At 41.3% G+C, this 17,053-nt stretch overlaps 1 protein-coding gene across 1 annotated transcript; it reads left to right on the forward strand.

The window, feature by feature from the left end:
- Positions 1-1,945: 1,945 nt before the first annotated feature.
- On the forward strand, positions 1,946-13,040 carry cacnb3b (calcium channel, voltage-dependent, beta 3b; the record flags this gene model as incomplete). The annotated part of the gene is made up of 14 exons (XM_079177805.1): positions 1,946-1,990; positions 5,837-5,956; positions 6,245-6,367; positions 6,496-6,617; positions 7,564-7,616; positions 7,943-7,962; positions 8,168-8,248; positions 11,057-11,115; positions 11,341-11,441; positions 11,597-11,748; positions 12,280-12,375; positions 12,499-12,669; positions 12,758-12,805; positions 12,914-13,040. The coding sequence occupies 13 exons, from the start codon at positions 1,946-1,948 to the stop codon at positions 12,785-12,787; spliced, it is 1,173 nt and encodes a 390-aa protein (XP_079033931.1). The 3' UTR covers positions 12,788-12,805; positions 12,914-13,040.
- Positions 13,041-17,053: the final 4,013 nt, after the last annotated feature.

The raw sequence follows: 17,053 nt of genomic DNA on the forward strand, positions 1-17,053 counted from the left end.
AAGGAAAGCTAAAAAAAGAAATATTATGAAGTACACCTGCATCACATTACCAGGAGGATTGGACAACACTAGATGTAATATCATCCTGTTAGAGAGAAGGAGAAAAAAAAACCCATATCATTGCTGCAAAGACTGAATACATGCTGCAGACTGAGCAGAGACAAACCTCAGTGTCTGTCTGTTCTTGTTCTCCATAGTTCACATTCAGATGGGCTATCTGGCATCAGTGAATATAGCTGAGCCAGTCTCAAATCTGCTTTGCTCTTTCTTGAGGGAATTCATCAAAACTCAGTGAACTTTGACAATCCTCCACTATCCTCTCCCCACTGCCAACCCCAGTGTGTGATGTGAGGAGGGGAAGGAGAGGAGAGGCGAGCTATATTTAGACCGACTGAACAGCAAAAAATAATAAAAAAGAAAAGATTCTTCTGTTAATCTCTGGTCCTATTGTTCTAATGTAGTGGCTGTCTTCCTCCCTCTGCCTTTTTTTTTGTAACTCTGTTTTCTTCACGCTCTTTCAGCTTTTCCCCTTGTCTTTATCATTCTGTCACCCTCTCTTTAATTCAAGTTAATGACCTTAAACAGCTAACACAGGACATGATGCACATTTATAAAAACTCAATGTCCCGGTGTTTAAGTTCTCTGTGTCTTGCTCCATCACTCTAATTTGCTATTCAGGTAGGTTTCCTCCTTTTTTCTGTTTCTGGCTGTCTCTTTTTGTTCCTTGTGTTTTTTCGCTCCCTCTCCATCTTTGCATTCCTCTCCCGCTGTTTGAAAAGCTGTTACTCAATGGCTGCTTCATGCACGACATGATGAAAATAGTCGCCCTATCTTCTCAGCTCCAGAGGCATCCGAGAATGCTAGTTGCTCTGACTAAAATAACATGTGTGTGCATGTGTTTGTATGCTTGCTTCCCTTTAATTTCAAAAAGCCATGTAGAAGAATAGCCCTGGGACATTTTTTTGCTGAAAGCCCTGGTGGACTGCACTTAATTCTTAGACAAAGTTGAATGAGGGTGAGAGAGTGCATGCTGCCAGCATAATGGATGCTAAAGTAGGGTCCTCAGTGCCTGAGGCAACCTGGAGAGAAGGCGTGCTGAACCCGGCTTGCCAGGAACGACAATTCTTGTCTCCTACAATAGAGACCTCTCTGTTGGCTGATTAAGACATCTGATGGACTGTAGATGGCTGCTTGCTGACTCACCGCTGCATTTCTGTTCTGTAGGCTCATGCATCACCTTCCTGTCAGGAGGATGGTGCAGGGCAGGCAGACAGGCAGGCGGGCGGGCGGGCACAGCCCTTCCTCTCCTCTCCCTCTTTTAATTTCTCCATTCATGTCCTCTTCTCATTCTGTCTCCCGGGTCCTCGGCTAACTTCACACCCTTTTTGTAGCAGTCACCTTTAAAGGAAAGAGATGCCAGAGGAATGACAATTACAGACTCAGTTTGTCTTTAGAAGTTCTATCTGGGCCAGTGAAAAATGGTACTCTGCAGTGTGAGAGAAAACACCAGACCAGCCTGGGTGATTTTATCCTAAAGCAGAACATAAGAGAAATAAAAGGAATGTATTAATGTGATGCTGGAAAGGGATACGTGAGATTTGTGGCGTGGTGGGGCGGCTCAGGGGAGAGGAGAGGAGAGGAGAGGAGAGGAGAGGATGCATGAAACCAGAGAAAAGCTCCTTTTCTTGCCCGGATACTGGCTCGAAGCTGAAGAAACCCACTGTACTGTACCAGTATGCCAGCATGTACACACCAGTGCTGCAGTCAGGGCATCAATTTTGTATAGGAAATGGCTGTTGAGGCAGCGCAGCAAACGTCAGCTGTGAAGCACTTAGGCTGAGCGCGCCTCCCTCTCTCTCTCTCCCCCCTGTAACCACGGGCTGAGGGGAGGAGGGTGCCGCCTTTTCTGTGCAATGGGGGAGAAGAGAGCGCTGGCAGCAGAATCATGTCTGCCTCCGACTCGAGCGCTACAGGACTCATCTGTAACAAGGTACGCTGTTGATGCTCCCCTCTTTGTTTAATCACTCTGCATGCAAACTCAGTCTCTTCATTCAGGAGTCCCCTGTCTGTCTGCTCTGAGACGTCCTCTTTCTGTTTTTCTCTTCCCCTCCCCTCTCACTCTTGTCTCAGCAGAAGTCTATTCCTGTTCACTCACTTTGCCAGCATTTCTCCACTTCTCTCCTCCCTCCCTCTTCCTCGTCTTCTCTGGACATACAGTACAGCACACATACAGTTTGTCTCTATCTCTGCTCTCTATAGGCTACGTTACAGCTTTACATTGAACCTCACTGGGAAGCCCATCTGTTGAATGTCATGGATTGTGACAGTTATTTTGTTTAAGTCTTATCTCCTGTCTTTTTATGAAGTCATTCTACTACTATCCGTCCACTGCAGCTCCGCAAGGAAATACTTTGTGTGAAAACACAAATAGCAACTTTTTATTGAGACAGTAAAGCCCTTCAAAAGCTTGCAATAAGCGTGACAATTATAATTTTGATGTTGTTGATGAGGAGGATCTGTTTTCCATCTAGTTTCAGTATCTGTTCTGTTGGCCCGTCAGTGACAAGCATTGTAAAAACCTCACAGGTTCCTTATTTGGTCTATTCAGGAAACACAAAGGTACACGTATACATTTGGCTTTCACATTCACATGACTCTGACTGAGAAACAGTAAAGCACAGACGCATGTGTCAGCTTTACTAATGAGGTGACATTCTACATAGTTATTAGCTATAATATGAGAATATCAGGCATTTATCACACAGCTGAAAGGCTCTCAGGAAAAGAGAGAATGAGTAATAGCAGCAGAGATCATCATCTTGAGATTCTGTAACTTCCCACAAATCTTTTACACATTTCACAAACTCCCTGCCATTAAATTAAACCAATTTTCTGTCACTCTTTGTATTAAAAGCTCAGACAGTTCATCTTTTAAAATAGGGGCATGTAATGTGAGTAGTGGGGTGAGAGGGAGCGAGGCACTAGGGTGAGAAAACTCTTTACATATCAGGTGATGTTATCAATACAGTACAATGCCTACACTGCTGTCAGGAGTGGAGGCTGTGATAGCTTTGAGAACATCATGATTCAAACATGTAAACATGTTATCCTTAATATCGGATTCCTTGCATCTGCAATTTAAACTCAAAAGCAAAAAACAAAAATCAGAGAATTTAGCTTGTTGGGAATGGCTGCAAAGTTACAGTAAGCAAAGCGGTGTGATGCTTACAAAGGATTTTGGGACCTGGACAGTAACACAGTGTGCTTGAAGTTTATGGGAATGGCTTTTACTTTTCTCTTATTGGTCTTTTTGTTATTCATATAGGAATATTCTCTTTAGCCCATCAAATCTAAATTTGCAACATTATAGAAGTGTGCTCAGTGTACAGCAGGTGAAGACAATGTATAGATATTTTGCGATAAAGAGACTCTCTGCACTTCAGAATATCAATCCTCTCAATCCATCCATCTGCAGAGCTCCATGTGTGCTTTAATTAGGTTTTGTTTCTTCTGCTGGCAGACTCTTCAGATTCTGCTCCACCCCTGGCAGCCTTTGATATTCAAATGAAATCCACAAACTCTGCGCTGGATTCAGCCAAGAAATGTGGGTTTTTTTTGTGGCATGGGATAAAGCAAAAGAGGGATGAAAATGGTGGGCAGGAGTGAAGAGACAGGTAGGGAAAAAAGGTAAGAGAAGGATGACGTTGTTGAGCTATATTTATCTTATGTGGGTGCTCCTGTCTGGTATGTGAGGAGGCTTCCAGTCCTGCACCCAGCTGGGACTGCAGCCACCGGGGAAGAGCAAGATGCTGATGGAGTGAGAGGACAAATGTAGGATCTGGTGAGGTGAGCTTTGTGAGGGTTTTATCTGCAGCAGGTTCTGAGGTTTTGTTATTTTCCATTATAGAATAGAGGCTGCTTTTGCTTTTGGGTTCAGAAATTAGCTTTTGTTATTTGATGATTGCTTTCTTAAAGAGTAAGAGTTGTGCTACGTGGCAATAAATGTTCATCTGAGCCTCTTTTGGAAAAGAAAAAAAAAACTTTACAAGATATATATTTTTTAAATCCAATAGTGTACAATAGTCTGTTAAAAGGAGCCCAGTCTACTGGAGGCTACTGAGGTGTCTTTTCCAGGAGGGACCTGGTTGACGCGCTGGTTGTAAGCCTAAGTTACAATACGTTACCAGTGATGTGCGTTGCATTAAGTACAACATTTACAGACACGTTCTTCATTGTAGAATTAGAGTCCTTTTATTTTGCCCAATCCATTTGCTTACACCGACAATCAAAGACACCATTTGCAAAATGACATCAAAATCTGTTACCGCCACAGCGGTCAAAACCCTTTGCCCTTCTGGGGTTAAACACCAGACGAAAACAGTGATTTCAGTATGTATATACCTGAGCCCAGGATGTTAGTACAGCTCCACCCAATGTATACAAAGAGAATAACATTTCTGGATATTTCCAACCCCATATTTGGCTTACATGTCCACTGAGTGAAAGACAGTTAGATTACGTCTGCAACTGATTATCGTTTTTAAATGCCAGGTTGTTGCCACAAACTCTCAGGAGATGCAGTTGCACCTAAATATAAATCAACAGTTGAGGAGGCAGCAGGAAGAGTTCAATGATTAATTGTCAAAATAAACTTTATGTTGTACACGCTTGGCGCAAGTTCAAATCTGGTACACGAGACCGTTCAATAAAAAAATTCAACAAAGTCACGAAATTTGAATATAATGATTTGTGTACATGGAAACACATTTTTCCAACTAATGTATTTAGTTGGAAACATCTCAGTTGGATTTCCAACTAATGTATTTCAATCGGATGTATCTTTCGTGCATGCACCACGTCTTTTGGGACGACATTACGCAACAAAACCACTTAGTAAGGTTTAGATAAACACTCAAATAGTAGTTTTGTGTTTGAAAGTCCTATATTTTGTTGGACCCATCCACCACCCAACCCACCCACCATAAAGTGGTCTTTTGTCGATATTTGATACTACGTCACTACCGGCAGTTGTATAGAGTCACATGGATGCTTTTCATTCATGTGTCCAACATTAATAAGGATCCGAATTGACTTTCCATTTGAATTGTTTTTGTGCTGAGTGACTCAATTTGAAATTTTGGATTTCAATTTTGTGACTATATCTCAAACTGCTTTGAGGCTGGACCAATTAACACATTCATTTTTTTGTATTCTGACATAAATTACATCATGTGGATTCATTGATACGCAAACAAATTCAGAACACAAAATGTACTCAAAACATAAAGTTAGACCTGATTTATTTTGTGACACAACTCCTACGCCACATCTGTGATGACACAGACCAATCTGGAGTCCAGAAAATGGATGAAAAGATGGATTTTTTAGCATTATCCTGCATTATCAGTACTCTTGTCAGAGTTGTGTATTAGTAGGTTTCTTTCTGGATCTTTGCCAAAATCTGGTGTGCCTGGCTGAGTGGATAAATAGACTACAAGCACTGTGCTGGTTGTTGGTGTTGTTGCAGTACTTACACTCATGTTCCCCTGAGACGGCCGCTTTGGAAAGCTGCAGGAACTTGTCATTGCTAGTGAGATCACATGGCTTCAGGAAAGGACAGGCAGGTTCGGAGGCAGGTTGAACAAGGAGAAGATAATGGGAGACACAGAAGGAGATGTAGGTCATCTGTTTGGACCTCCATCTGAAATACTTTTACATTTACTATAACATGAGTAATTCTAAGCAAACAGCTGCTACGGTGTTGTGGTTGCTTCATCTCTTTTCTGCTTGGACTGCAAAAGTTATTTCTCTCCACTCCCATCCTCCTTTCTTTCAGGGTTCAGCCGATTCCTACACTAGTCGACCCTCGGATTCCGACCTGTCCCTGGAGGAGGACCAGGAGGCGTCTCGGCGTGAAGCCGAGCGCCAGGCTCAGCTGCAGCTAGAGAGAGCCAAGGTGAGAAATGTCAATGCTCGTCTTTAAATTCACCTTCAGTTCCTGAGGAGCCGCTTTTAAACCGCTGAGTCATGTGAAAACTCAGAGGTTGCTCTAAATAGACCAATTTAATCTCAGATTCATAAAGATCTACTGACTCTTGAGGCCATTATTTGATTTTGAGCTATATAAATAAAATTGACTTATCTTGTCTATAGAACCAAAATGAATCTTCTGACTAAAGATTAAAGGCAATGATACTATTGTCATATCTAATTTGTATATTATTATTTTTTTGTCTGTTAACAGTCCAAACCAGTAGCATTTGCAGTGAAAGCCAATGTGAGTTACTGTGGGGCCCTTGATGAAGATTGTCCAGTCCAAGGTGCTGCTATTAACTTTGAATCAAAAGACTTCCTGCACATAAAAGAGGTGAGAGGCCTTCCGCATTAAGATTAGCGTGTTGTATGCAAGACTTTTGTTACTAAACTTGATCCATGTCAAACACATTTTGCAGCATTACTCCTGAGTCGTAAAAGGTGCGTTTCACTCTCATGCAGAAATACAACAATGATTGGTGGATTGGTCGACTGGTGAAGGAAGGGGCGGACATCACTTTCATCCCGAGTCCAGTCAAGCTGGAAGCCATGAGGATCAAACAAGAGCAGAAAGCAGCAGCAAGGTCAGAGGTCACACAGTTCTGATTGATCTCTGGCTGAATCCCAATGTCTCCTCTCAGGCCTTAAACCCTGAACCCTCAGGGAGTTAACTGACGTCACCTGCTAAATGGTGGAGTGTGAGAGGCTGCAAGGGCTTGAAATGGTATAAATATGAATGGAACAGCACTTTGCTGCGTCGTATCACGTTACAATGACAACATCATATCATTTAATGTAACATTTGTTTAATATTTTTCACTCCCTGATTTGAACATCCTCCAGGTTCTTTTCTTAAGAGACATGAAGTCTCTTCTCATCTTAAGTCTCATCTTAAAATAATGTATTTATTTGTTTTTGTCAGTACAGCTTCAATAACAAAATTAAAAGAAATAGTTGATGAATAAACCAGGTGTGTAGTCCTCTGCTATCATGTGTTTTTATGTATGATCTTTAATCCTTAATGTTTCTGTGTAAATGCAATATGCCAGGCTGAACACCCATGTGCCGTTCTCGTTTACCTCTTTGTTTTTTACGTCTCCGGCCTCCACTGGTAATTTAATGCAACATTGCTATGGATTGTGGGTAATTCCCAAAGGCAAAGTCTGCAGAAATGCAGACTTACAGAAAGTGGTCATAAAGGGCTCAACATGTCTTCACAAAAGCCTTCGAACACACAACGTGTCTTTGCAGGAACTCGCATAGAAGTCCATGAGTCCGTGAGCGAGGAGATTGGGATTGGGCCTCTGATATCACTCCTCTACTTGACTTTGTATCTGTCTTTCTGTCTCTCTGGTTGCCCTAATTTCACCAGCTAACTGTCTCACACACTCTTTGAAACTTGTTTATTTTTTGGGTTTTGACGTAACTAGTTCTTGCTCATGTGTTGCTCTGTTTGGGAAGTTGTTCTTTCTAAATTGCCTCCTGAGGGGATTCTCGCATAATGAAGCTTTGCATTATGTTGCTCCACAGGAAAGGAGGGAACGCTTCATCTGGAGGCTGGAGGTCCACCCCGCCATCTGCAGGTAAGTGGGACTGCAGGAGACTGCTGCTGTGTCTGTCTGCTCAGCCTCACGGTGTCAGATTTACATACAGGGCTACTCCAGGGCTAAAAGGTTCACTTTTAGAAGAAATGTGTGTGTTTGACTTTGGAAACATAGTTTGTTAGTTTCCCTCTAAAATGTACATACAAATTAAGAGAGGATACTTTTTTGAAGGGCCACAATGTAACTGTACTTTTCTATTCTTAGGGAGCCCTGAAAGTGAAATATTTTCTCCAAAAGGAATTACTTATTGCCACTTCTTAGCTTTTATCCTCCTTGTTTAATGATCGTTTTGTTTATTCTGAAAGCCAAACAGAAGCAGAAACAGGTATGTTTTCCATTGGGCCTCTTCCTTATTAATTATTCAAGAACACCATCAATTATACTGCTACACTTGATGCATTTTTATGGCTCTGTACATGCAGAGCAGCTACTATTTGTTAGCTAAATGCATGTGTTATTGCAATAAATTCACTTCAACATGTTGTATATATTCCACCTCCAAACCCTGTCTGTGCTTGTGGCATGTGCAGACTGAACATGTTCCTCCGTATGATGTGGTCCCTTCTATGCGGCCAGTGGTGTTGGTGGGGCCTTCGCTGAAAGGCTATGAGGTGAGACAACCTTTAAAACTGCTTTTCCGTTTGGTTCTGGTTATTCAAGTCTCGTGTTTGGAGTAATTACAAGGATGTTGTCGGAAATAGAGCAGCTGCATTGGAGCATATTGCTGTCAGCCACAGCGTCTCTTTTTATACTACTATTCATAGATTGTACATCTCTGACCAAGTAAAAATACCACACATCTGGAGCTTATAACATCTGAAGACCACTTCATACCACTAAATTGATTACTTTCAGGCTATATTCTTGTGTTTTAGCATGGCTCAAGGGATGGCAATGTGGGTCAGTCAGCCCTCCATTTTGGTTCAGATTGAAATATCTATCAGATAGATGAAATGACATGAAGTGTTGTAGAGACATCCATGGTGACAGTAAATCCTACTGACTTTGGTGGTCCCCTCACATTCATGGTCCTTTTTACTCTCGCGCGAACCTCAGGTCAGGATTTTAATTTGTCTCGTTGTTTGACCAAACACCCTCAATTTTGATATTAGCATTTATTTCAAAGCACTGCTGTGAATAAGTACATCCTCACAGAGCCACTAGCATGTAGTCTTTTTCGTTTGTTATTAAAACCAGTAAGCAGTTTTAACTTCATGCTGTGGTTTTTAAGATGGGTATTTACCATTATTTGAATAGACTTTGATTACTATTAATACCAGCCATATATAGCTCAGTCGCTAGTCTTTTCTTTGTGCGCCTATTATTGTTTGTTCAAGTTTAATCTGAACTGTAGGGTCTGGTCCAGTATGGACTTGCCTGGTTTGATCGAAGGGGAATCACTCTCGCCTCCATTATCCCATTAACACTGATACTAAACACCACAGTAACATCCTGATGAGATTACAGCACACACAACAGGAATCTCAGATCCATTTTGAGTGATGCAGGACAGCATGCATCTCCCTTCACATTAGCTACTGTCAGTGATAGTCTCCTGAACTCTCTATAACACATATGGGATGAGATGAATGAAAACACATCGCAGTTAAACTCGATTCAGCTTAGAAAATGTCAATTTCGAATGAATCTGCGGATGAATATGCTGAAATGTGAGGCGTGTAATTGAACACAATGTCTCTGTGCTTCGACATTTTTGCTCTGCCTCGCTCTCTCCTCTATGATTGCGCAGGCTGTGTGCCAAGCCGTTTGCTTTGTGTGTGTGTGAAATATTTATGCATCACTCTGGTGATGTGCTTTGGGGATGCTCCAGTGGTGAACGCCAGCCTGCCTCCCTTTCTCTTCCACTCTCATTCTCTTTTTCTCTGCTTTTTCTCTCTTGTGCATAGTATTATTTTCGGTTGCTCACCATTGTTCTCTCTCTCTCTCTCTCTCTCTTTCTTTCCTCCCCCCTCTCATTTCCTTTCCTCCATGTCTCTGTCACATCACGGACACCACTGTACACTTCATTCCTTACCCTGAAGCCATCCATTTTTCAGGATTGTTTGAAAATAGACTTCACTTCCTCGCGGTGCACATGCAAACACACACTATTTCTCTCCATGTCATCCCAAGATATCCCTTACCCATATAATGGAAAACAATAGGCTCTGCTTATCTAATATAATGCAAGGCTCTATGAATCTGAAAATATTGTTCATTTCAAAAGTCTAACTACTGGAAACTACTTACTTCACCAGTAAGTTCATTCTCAGTGTTTGAGCATTGGGGGCTGTAGTTTCCCCAACACACCGAGTAAATAACATATAAAGAGGAAATTCCCATCCCTTCCAGTGTCCACCGTGGGACCCCAATTCAAAAGATAGTTTTGCAAGTTAAGAAAGTTGCAGTTTGTAATGGGTTTGTTGTAGTACCTTTTAGTTTACTGTGAGCTGAAACCGCTCACATCTCTTGTCTCTTACAATGTAAGTCACCAACACGGCCGTTAGCTAGCTAGGAAACTTCACCATACTCAATGCACAAATGTAAGATTATCTTACCTGATGTATGCAATGATGTAAGATGTGAGCAAGACTCGTAACTTGTACATATTTTTTTCTGAAATAAGGTACCATGGTGGGGGGCAGGACTTCGCATCTCTAATGGACCATGACTGGCTCCAGACCATGTAGACTAGTTGTTATCTGTACGGTTAAGTCACATATTCTACTGGTACATCCATGTGTAAAAGAGAGAAAACAGCCTTCTAGTGTCAAACTCTGCACATACATCATCCTGTACAGTGAAGCTTAAACATTCAAGTGAAGAAACAACAAGCAAATCACATTTCTGAGGAGGACTTGGTCTCTTGATGCTCCTTTCTATCTGTGCTGACTCACTTCATTTTCCCTCATGAGGAATGTAATTGTTTTAACAATGAAAGATGCTCTGATACGGTCTTTGCTGTCCAACTGTGCTCAAAAGTGTGTGTTCTCATGTGACTGCATGTTAACTATATAATCTTTTTGGCCAGATGTTTCTCGCAAAAGACAAAATATTAATATCACAAATATTAGTTCTGCCTAACACTCGACAGTCAAGACGACACTTTACTTTAGGCCAGTGTTTAGTATTCTTAAGTCTCATACAAACATTTGATACGTGATTTATAACACTATGATGTGGTTGTAAGCAAATATAAGTAATTAATGACGAAAAAAGACTAAATGACTCATCCTGTGGGCACATAAGTGGAGGCTGGTAAATGCAAAATAAGCGGATTTGAACTTAAGTGTTACCAAAATCAAAAGTGAATGAGAAATATAAGTAATAATGTCGGGCTAATTGTGTGTGCATAGGTATATATTTCATAACGCCAGTCTCTCTTAACTTCTCTCCCCTCTTCCTTATCTGTTTCCTAGGTAACAGACATGATGCAGAAAGCCTTGTTTGACTTCCTAAAGCACAGATTTGATGGCAGGTGGGTACGTCTGTCTGTGTTGCTCTTCTACAGCTGCAGCTCAGTGTACAGTAACACTGTGACCGAGCTACAGAGCTGTTCGTGGGATTCTGCCTATCACGTTTCATGGTCGATAGGACACATGGTGATGATGATTTATTTTTAGCTGCAAGAGTGTACAAGTTCATCTCATCTTTTGAAATGGAACAGTTGTGGATGTGATGTGATAAGATGCTTCTTCTTTAGGATATCTATTACACGGGTGACTGCTGATCTATCACTGGCGAAGCGCTCGGTGCTGAACAAGAAGGCCATAATGGAGAGATCCAACACGCGCTCCAGTCTGGGTGAGTGCGAGAACGTTGTCTGTGATCTTTTGTTGCTAAATAAAGATTAATACCTGCTAAGAATAGATATGTCCTCTCTCTTTAAAGTTAAGTTTGTACTCAACTCAAGTAAGTGATCTCATACAACTCCTCATCTTTCTTTGGTTTGTTGACAGCTGAGGTCCAGAGTGAGATAGAGAGGATCTTTGAGCTGGCCAAGTCTCTCCAGCTGGTCGTCTTGGATGCAGACACCATCAATCACCCAGCACAGCTCCTCAAAACTTCTCTGGCTCCCATCATTGTCTACGTCAAAGTCTCCTCGCCTAAAGTAGAGCACCCCCCCTAAATATTTATATATACATATATATATATATATATGTATATATGTATATATATGTATTATACACATGTACATTTAATAGTTTGTTTTTTGTTGTTAATTCGAGCAACTCAAAACATTTGCTGGTTCCAACTTTTCCAATGTGAGGATTTGCTGCTGCTCTCTGTTTTATGTCACTGTAAACCGAATGTATTTGGGTTTTATACCTTTGGTCAGACAAAACAAGATATTTCAAAGTCACATTGGATTCTCAGAACTCAGTATTCTTTGTAGTGTTCCACTTTGACCACACAGCTAAAATGGTTTTGACATCTTCTCCACATTAAAAGGAGATTGAAAGAGCGACGACTATATGTTCAGATTTCAGATGTTATGCCATGATGCACTGGCTTCGTACGACTAAATAAAAGAAGAACATTTTGAGAAATTAAGTTAGAACCGTGCATTTGATAACCTTCACTTCTTGGATTTGTCTTTTTTTAACGGCTTGACACTCTTTGTCTCTTTCTCATCTCACAGGTCCTTCAGAGGCTGATCAAATCTCGAGGGAAGTCACAAAGCAAACACCTCAACGTCCAGATGATGGCAGGGGACAAGCTAGCACAGTGTCCACCTGTATGTCACTCCGCCTCTATAAATATATAATTGAAATGCTCAGAAAAGAGCTGACATGCATACAGTGATCTTTTATGGACACTGAGTGATGTAACTCTCATATTCCTATCTTTGACTCATTAGGAGATGTTTGATGTCATCCTGGATGAGAATCAGCTGGAGGATGCATGTGAGCATCTTGCAGAGTACCTGGACATTTACTGGCGTGCTACTCATCTCCCCTGTTCTGCCCCTGTTAACCCCTTACTGGACCAAAGTGTGATCACCCCACCCTCAGCTAACTCCAGCCAACAAGTGAGACAAACACACAACTGCTGCTTTTATTAACGTTTTGGCTGCATTATTAATCACAACTTTACTGCCTTCTTTGTGTTTTCTTTAGTTTTCTGAGACTCAAGAGTTGATAGAATGATCACCACCACAGACATAGGTGAGGCAGAACAGTGTTTCTCTGTCTTACTCTTGTGAGCTTTACTCTTTTGCAACTCATTTCTGGTGGTGTTTCCTCTCATGAAATGTTCCCCCGGCTCCACTGCAGGAAGCCTGTGCTGTCGGCCGGGGTCAGACTAGGAGGTCATAGAGCACCGGGACCAGGGCGCCACCAGGGGGCAGCAGCAGCCCTCATCTCTCCAAAGCCAGCCAGCACCTTCTCTGGCCACACCTGGGGCGAAGAAGAGAACAAGAGCAGAGTAGAGAGAGAGAGAGAGAGAGATAGAGGCTGGTGAGCTGGAGGAAGAGGAGACACAAAAACAGGGAGAGGAACAGGAGGAGGAGGAAGATTCAAGAGAGGAGCCTCCACCTCACTGCTGCCCCCTCGGGAAGAGCTCCCTGCTCCCACCGCCACGCGACAACTCAGGGCCGCTTTCTACAGCTGCACGCCTACTGGTAACAAAAACCAGTACAGTACTGCAGTCACTGCACACCACCTCCCCTCACCCTTCCTCCCACCCTGACCTTGTTCCCAAAGCCGTGCTTTCACACTGGAAGTCCCATTTCCCACCTGGCATTGCTGAGCCAGCCCATGTGTGATCAGCGCCCCCACAAGTGGCTGTCCCAGACACACATGGGCTAATTCAGCTCTCCTTGTAGACAAATTACACACCTGTGAAGGCAGAGTATGTTAGCATACAGAACTGTAGCATAGCAACGCTATCAGTATAACTTAAAATACAAACATGAGTAGCTTCCCAGGGTTTTTTCTCTGATAACCTGGCTTCCCCCTCTGGCCAAAGAGTGCAGAGAGTGACATAAAATCAAGTCTGTATGGTCTCCAACTCTACAGAAGTTTGTCAGCTGTCATTCCAGTTTAACCAAATGTTTCCTCAAAGGCACAATTGTTTCTAGCAGAGTCAACATGGTCTCCCAAGGAAAATGAAAACTTGCTTTTTCTCCTTGGTTATCCAGTAGCCTTTTTAAAGTGTTCTTTATTCACAATTATTTTTTACAGAAACTATCTATACTACTATTTATAATTCATATCTTGGCTCTCGGTATAGCTCACATATCTGTACGCAACAGTGATGCAAAGCTCATGCATGACAAGCACATACTTGCACATCAACTGACTATATGCATCTTTTGTCACAGCTGTGAATCTATAAATGCTGGAAGGATTATTTACAATAACTGGTTTGTTTGCAGACATTTAGTGGCACATTTGATCACCTTTGATATTAACCCGAAACTATCAAATATGATTAATTTTTTTTTTACCCCAAAGAAATTAGTTTATCTTCTTATTTCTGAAACAATTTAACTAACGTGGACATATAATTTGAAGCATAACCAGATATTAGGAGATTCACTGATATTTAACATGTGTAGGTTACTCCAAAAAAAGGACAGATGCATTGCTCCAGTCCCAGGCTGGTACTTATCACCGACGCCAAACTGCCGCTGATGATGGTTGACTGTCCATTTTTTGCAGAAACCATACTCTTATAACCAGATGTTGTACATTATGTTTTTAAACCAATAATTGCCATTGTCTGTTTAATATATTTTATTTCTTCAAAATGACAATGATAACTTGTTTGAGAATAAACAAACACATCATGTCTTGTTCTTTAGGTTTCCAAGTGGACTGCAAAACATAACAAACACCTAAATTAGTAGCTTTACTGTATGACTTCCAAAGACAATAGATATATAGATTAATAACACAATTAAATGTTACCTCAGCATGTAATTCTGGTTAATATTAGCACAAAAATAAACCACCACAAACTACACAGTCAGGGATATATCTGCTTTGCATGTGTATAGCAGGCCTTTGTATACGTATATGGAGGGGGACCTCTGGTGGTGTAGTTAAGTTATGCTTGTATCCACTGCTTGTTTCTCTTTTTTGCAAAGAAACTGCCAGATATAAATGACATACACTACCACATAAATTAGGAATATGTACAACTTCTAGTCATAAGACTAGTTAAATAAATGTCTTTGTTGCAAATCCTAAAAGCTTCATCCAAACTTTGCAAAGCCAGAAACGGTCTCTTTTGTGTTTATATAATCTATATAATCATCTTATACATAATACAGCACTCACAAGAATGAATGCATCTCAATAATTCACTGAGATTCTCGACATCGATGCAACCGCTTTTACCATCTAAAACTCTAGAATTCAGCTAACATACCACATGTGTAAATAATCAAATGTATGTGCATGACATATTGTATTCCTGTTTCATCAGAAGGGCTTTTTAGGACCATCCTCACATGAGCCATTTACTCTTCAGAGTAAATCAACTTGACCTACATAAGCAGTCACATGCATCAAGGCTTAACTGTATATACTGTATATTCAATATGCAGATACTATTATTGTTATTATCAAATTGCACAGAAACAACACAATGCTTACAGGAAGTAGAAGGGTTTTAGTCACAGTACACAATTCTATACTCAACACCTCAGAAAGCATGTGTTTATATATATATATATATATATATATATGTCTTTTGCTCTCTTTTTACGATGATGCACTGCAGTTATTTAGGACCACCGTAAAGTTTCCTGACACCCACATTCATTTCTGAAGGACCAGGTTTGAGATACTTAACTTCTACTTGATGAAACACAGAGAACACAGTATCTTCTTTCGCTCTCAAAAAATAGATATCAGCTCCCTCTATTTGCTTAATTTTTATTGCAGGAAATTTCTACGAAAGGTGAATTATTCTTTAGGCGTCCAAAGCACAATTTTTTACAATTTTCATTTCCTATTACGCTTCACTCGCCTAAATTCTGTATGCAATACAAAGTCTAGCATTGACGAGACACTAGCTGAGACTATCAAGGTATCTCCTCAGTTATGATGGGGTATAATTGCACTACTATCATTTATATGTCTGCTTTACGATGCAATAAATGCACTAAACGCTATGCTGTACCCACCTCCAATTATGAACAAGTTGTCGATGATGTGATGATGTCAACATTTCACCTGGTTTCTGCCAAGCCGACAATACAAATGATATCCAACAGTGTCTGATGATGATGTGTACAGGGTGTAACTTTTGTCTCAAGCACATTTGAAGAGGGGGTGAATAAAACACAACAACATTGAAGTAACATTTCTGTCTGTGGTGTTTTTATTTCTACACGGTGACTCATAACCACCACTAGAGGGCAGAAGTGGCATGTATGTCAATGACATTGCCCCCATGCACGAAGCAGGTCTATAATAAAAACGTTTTCCCAGTATGGTGTTGAAGAATTTGACTTGTCTGCACAGAGCCCTGACCTCTATCCAATACCTTTGGGATGAACTCGAACGCCGACGGTGATCCAGACCGTCTCGCTCAGCAACAGTGCCCGACCTCGCTCGTGCTTTTGTGGCTGAATGGGAGCAAATCCCTGCAGTTTCAAAATCACGTTTAAAGCCCTAGAAGAGTGAAAGCAATTATGCGTGTCAATGTCTGGAATGAGATGTTTGACATGAATAAGAAGGAGTGAGATGTTTGGAGAGTCCACATACTGCTGGCCTCGGCAAAACTAAACTGGGATGTTGTGTTGGTTCCGCACAACTTCAAACATCAAATTTAGATGACAAGGAGAGGTTAGAAATAACCGAACACGTACGAGAACCGGGGACCTGTGACATGTTTCAAGTCTCTTTAATCAGTCCAAACATGCAACTTCAATCTGCTCAAGTTATTCATTACTACACACGTGTGCCATTCATTTAGATTCAGCTTGCGCTCTATTCCCTACAGAGATCCATGATATTACCACCTCTATCTGGACATGATCATCATTTACCATCTGTCTACTCGTTTCATCCTTTGGTAGCCTATCACTTCCCTCTTTGGTTGATCTCACATGAGTTGTTCTGAATTGCTGCTACGTGTCTAAGTCTCGAATAGTACGTGTGAAAGTCATGCTACAAATCCAGGATAACAACACCATGCGATGATGAGTTTGTGGCAGGAAAATAAGGAAGTTTCCCATTTCGCATTTCTAGCTGTCTGAGAATCTTGTGAGAAAAATAGTGACTCAGCTTTTGTCTGTTTTCCTGAAGGCCATGTGTAAGCTACTATCACTCTCTCATTGTGTTGATGATAATTACCATCACTGTCACCAAATATATGGAGGTGTGATGGTGTAAGGCGTCAATGCTTCATCCTGCCAGAAGTCAAGCCTCCCCCGTATCCTCCTTCTCATCCTCAAGTAT

Source organism: Pholis gunnellus (assembly GCF_910591455.1).
Source record: "Pholis gunnellus genome assembly, chromosome: 2".
Lineage (NCBI taxonomy): Eukaryota > Metazoa > Chordata > Actinopteri > Perciformes > Pholidae > Pholis > Pholis gunnellus.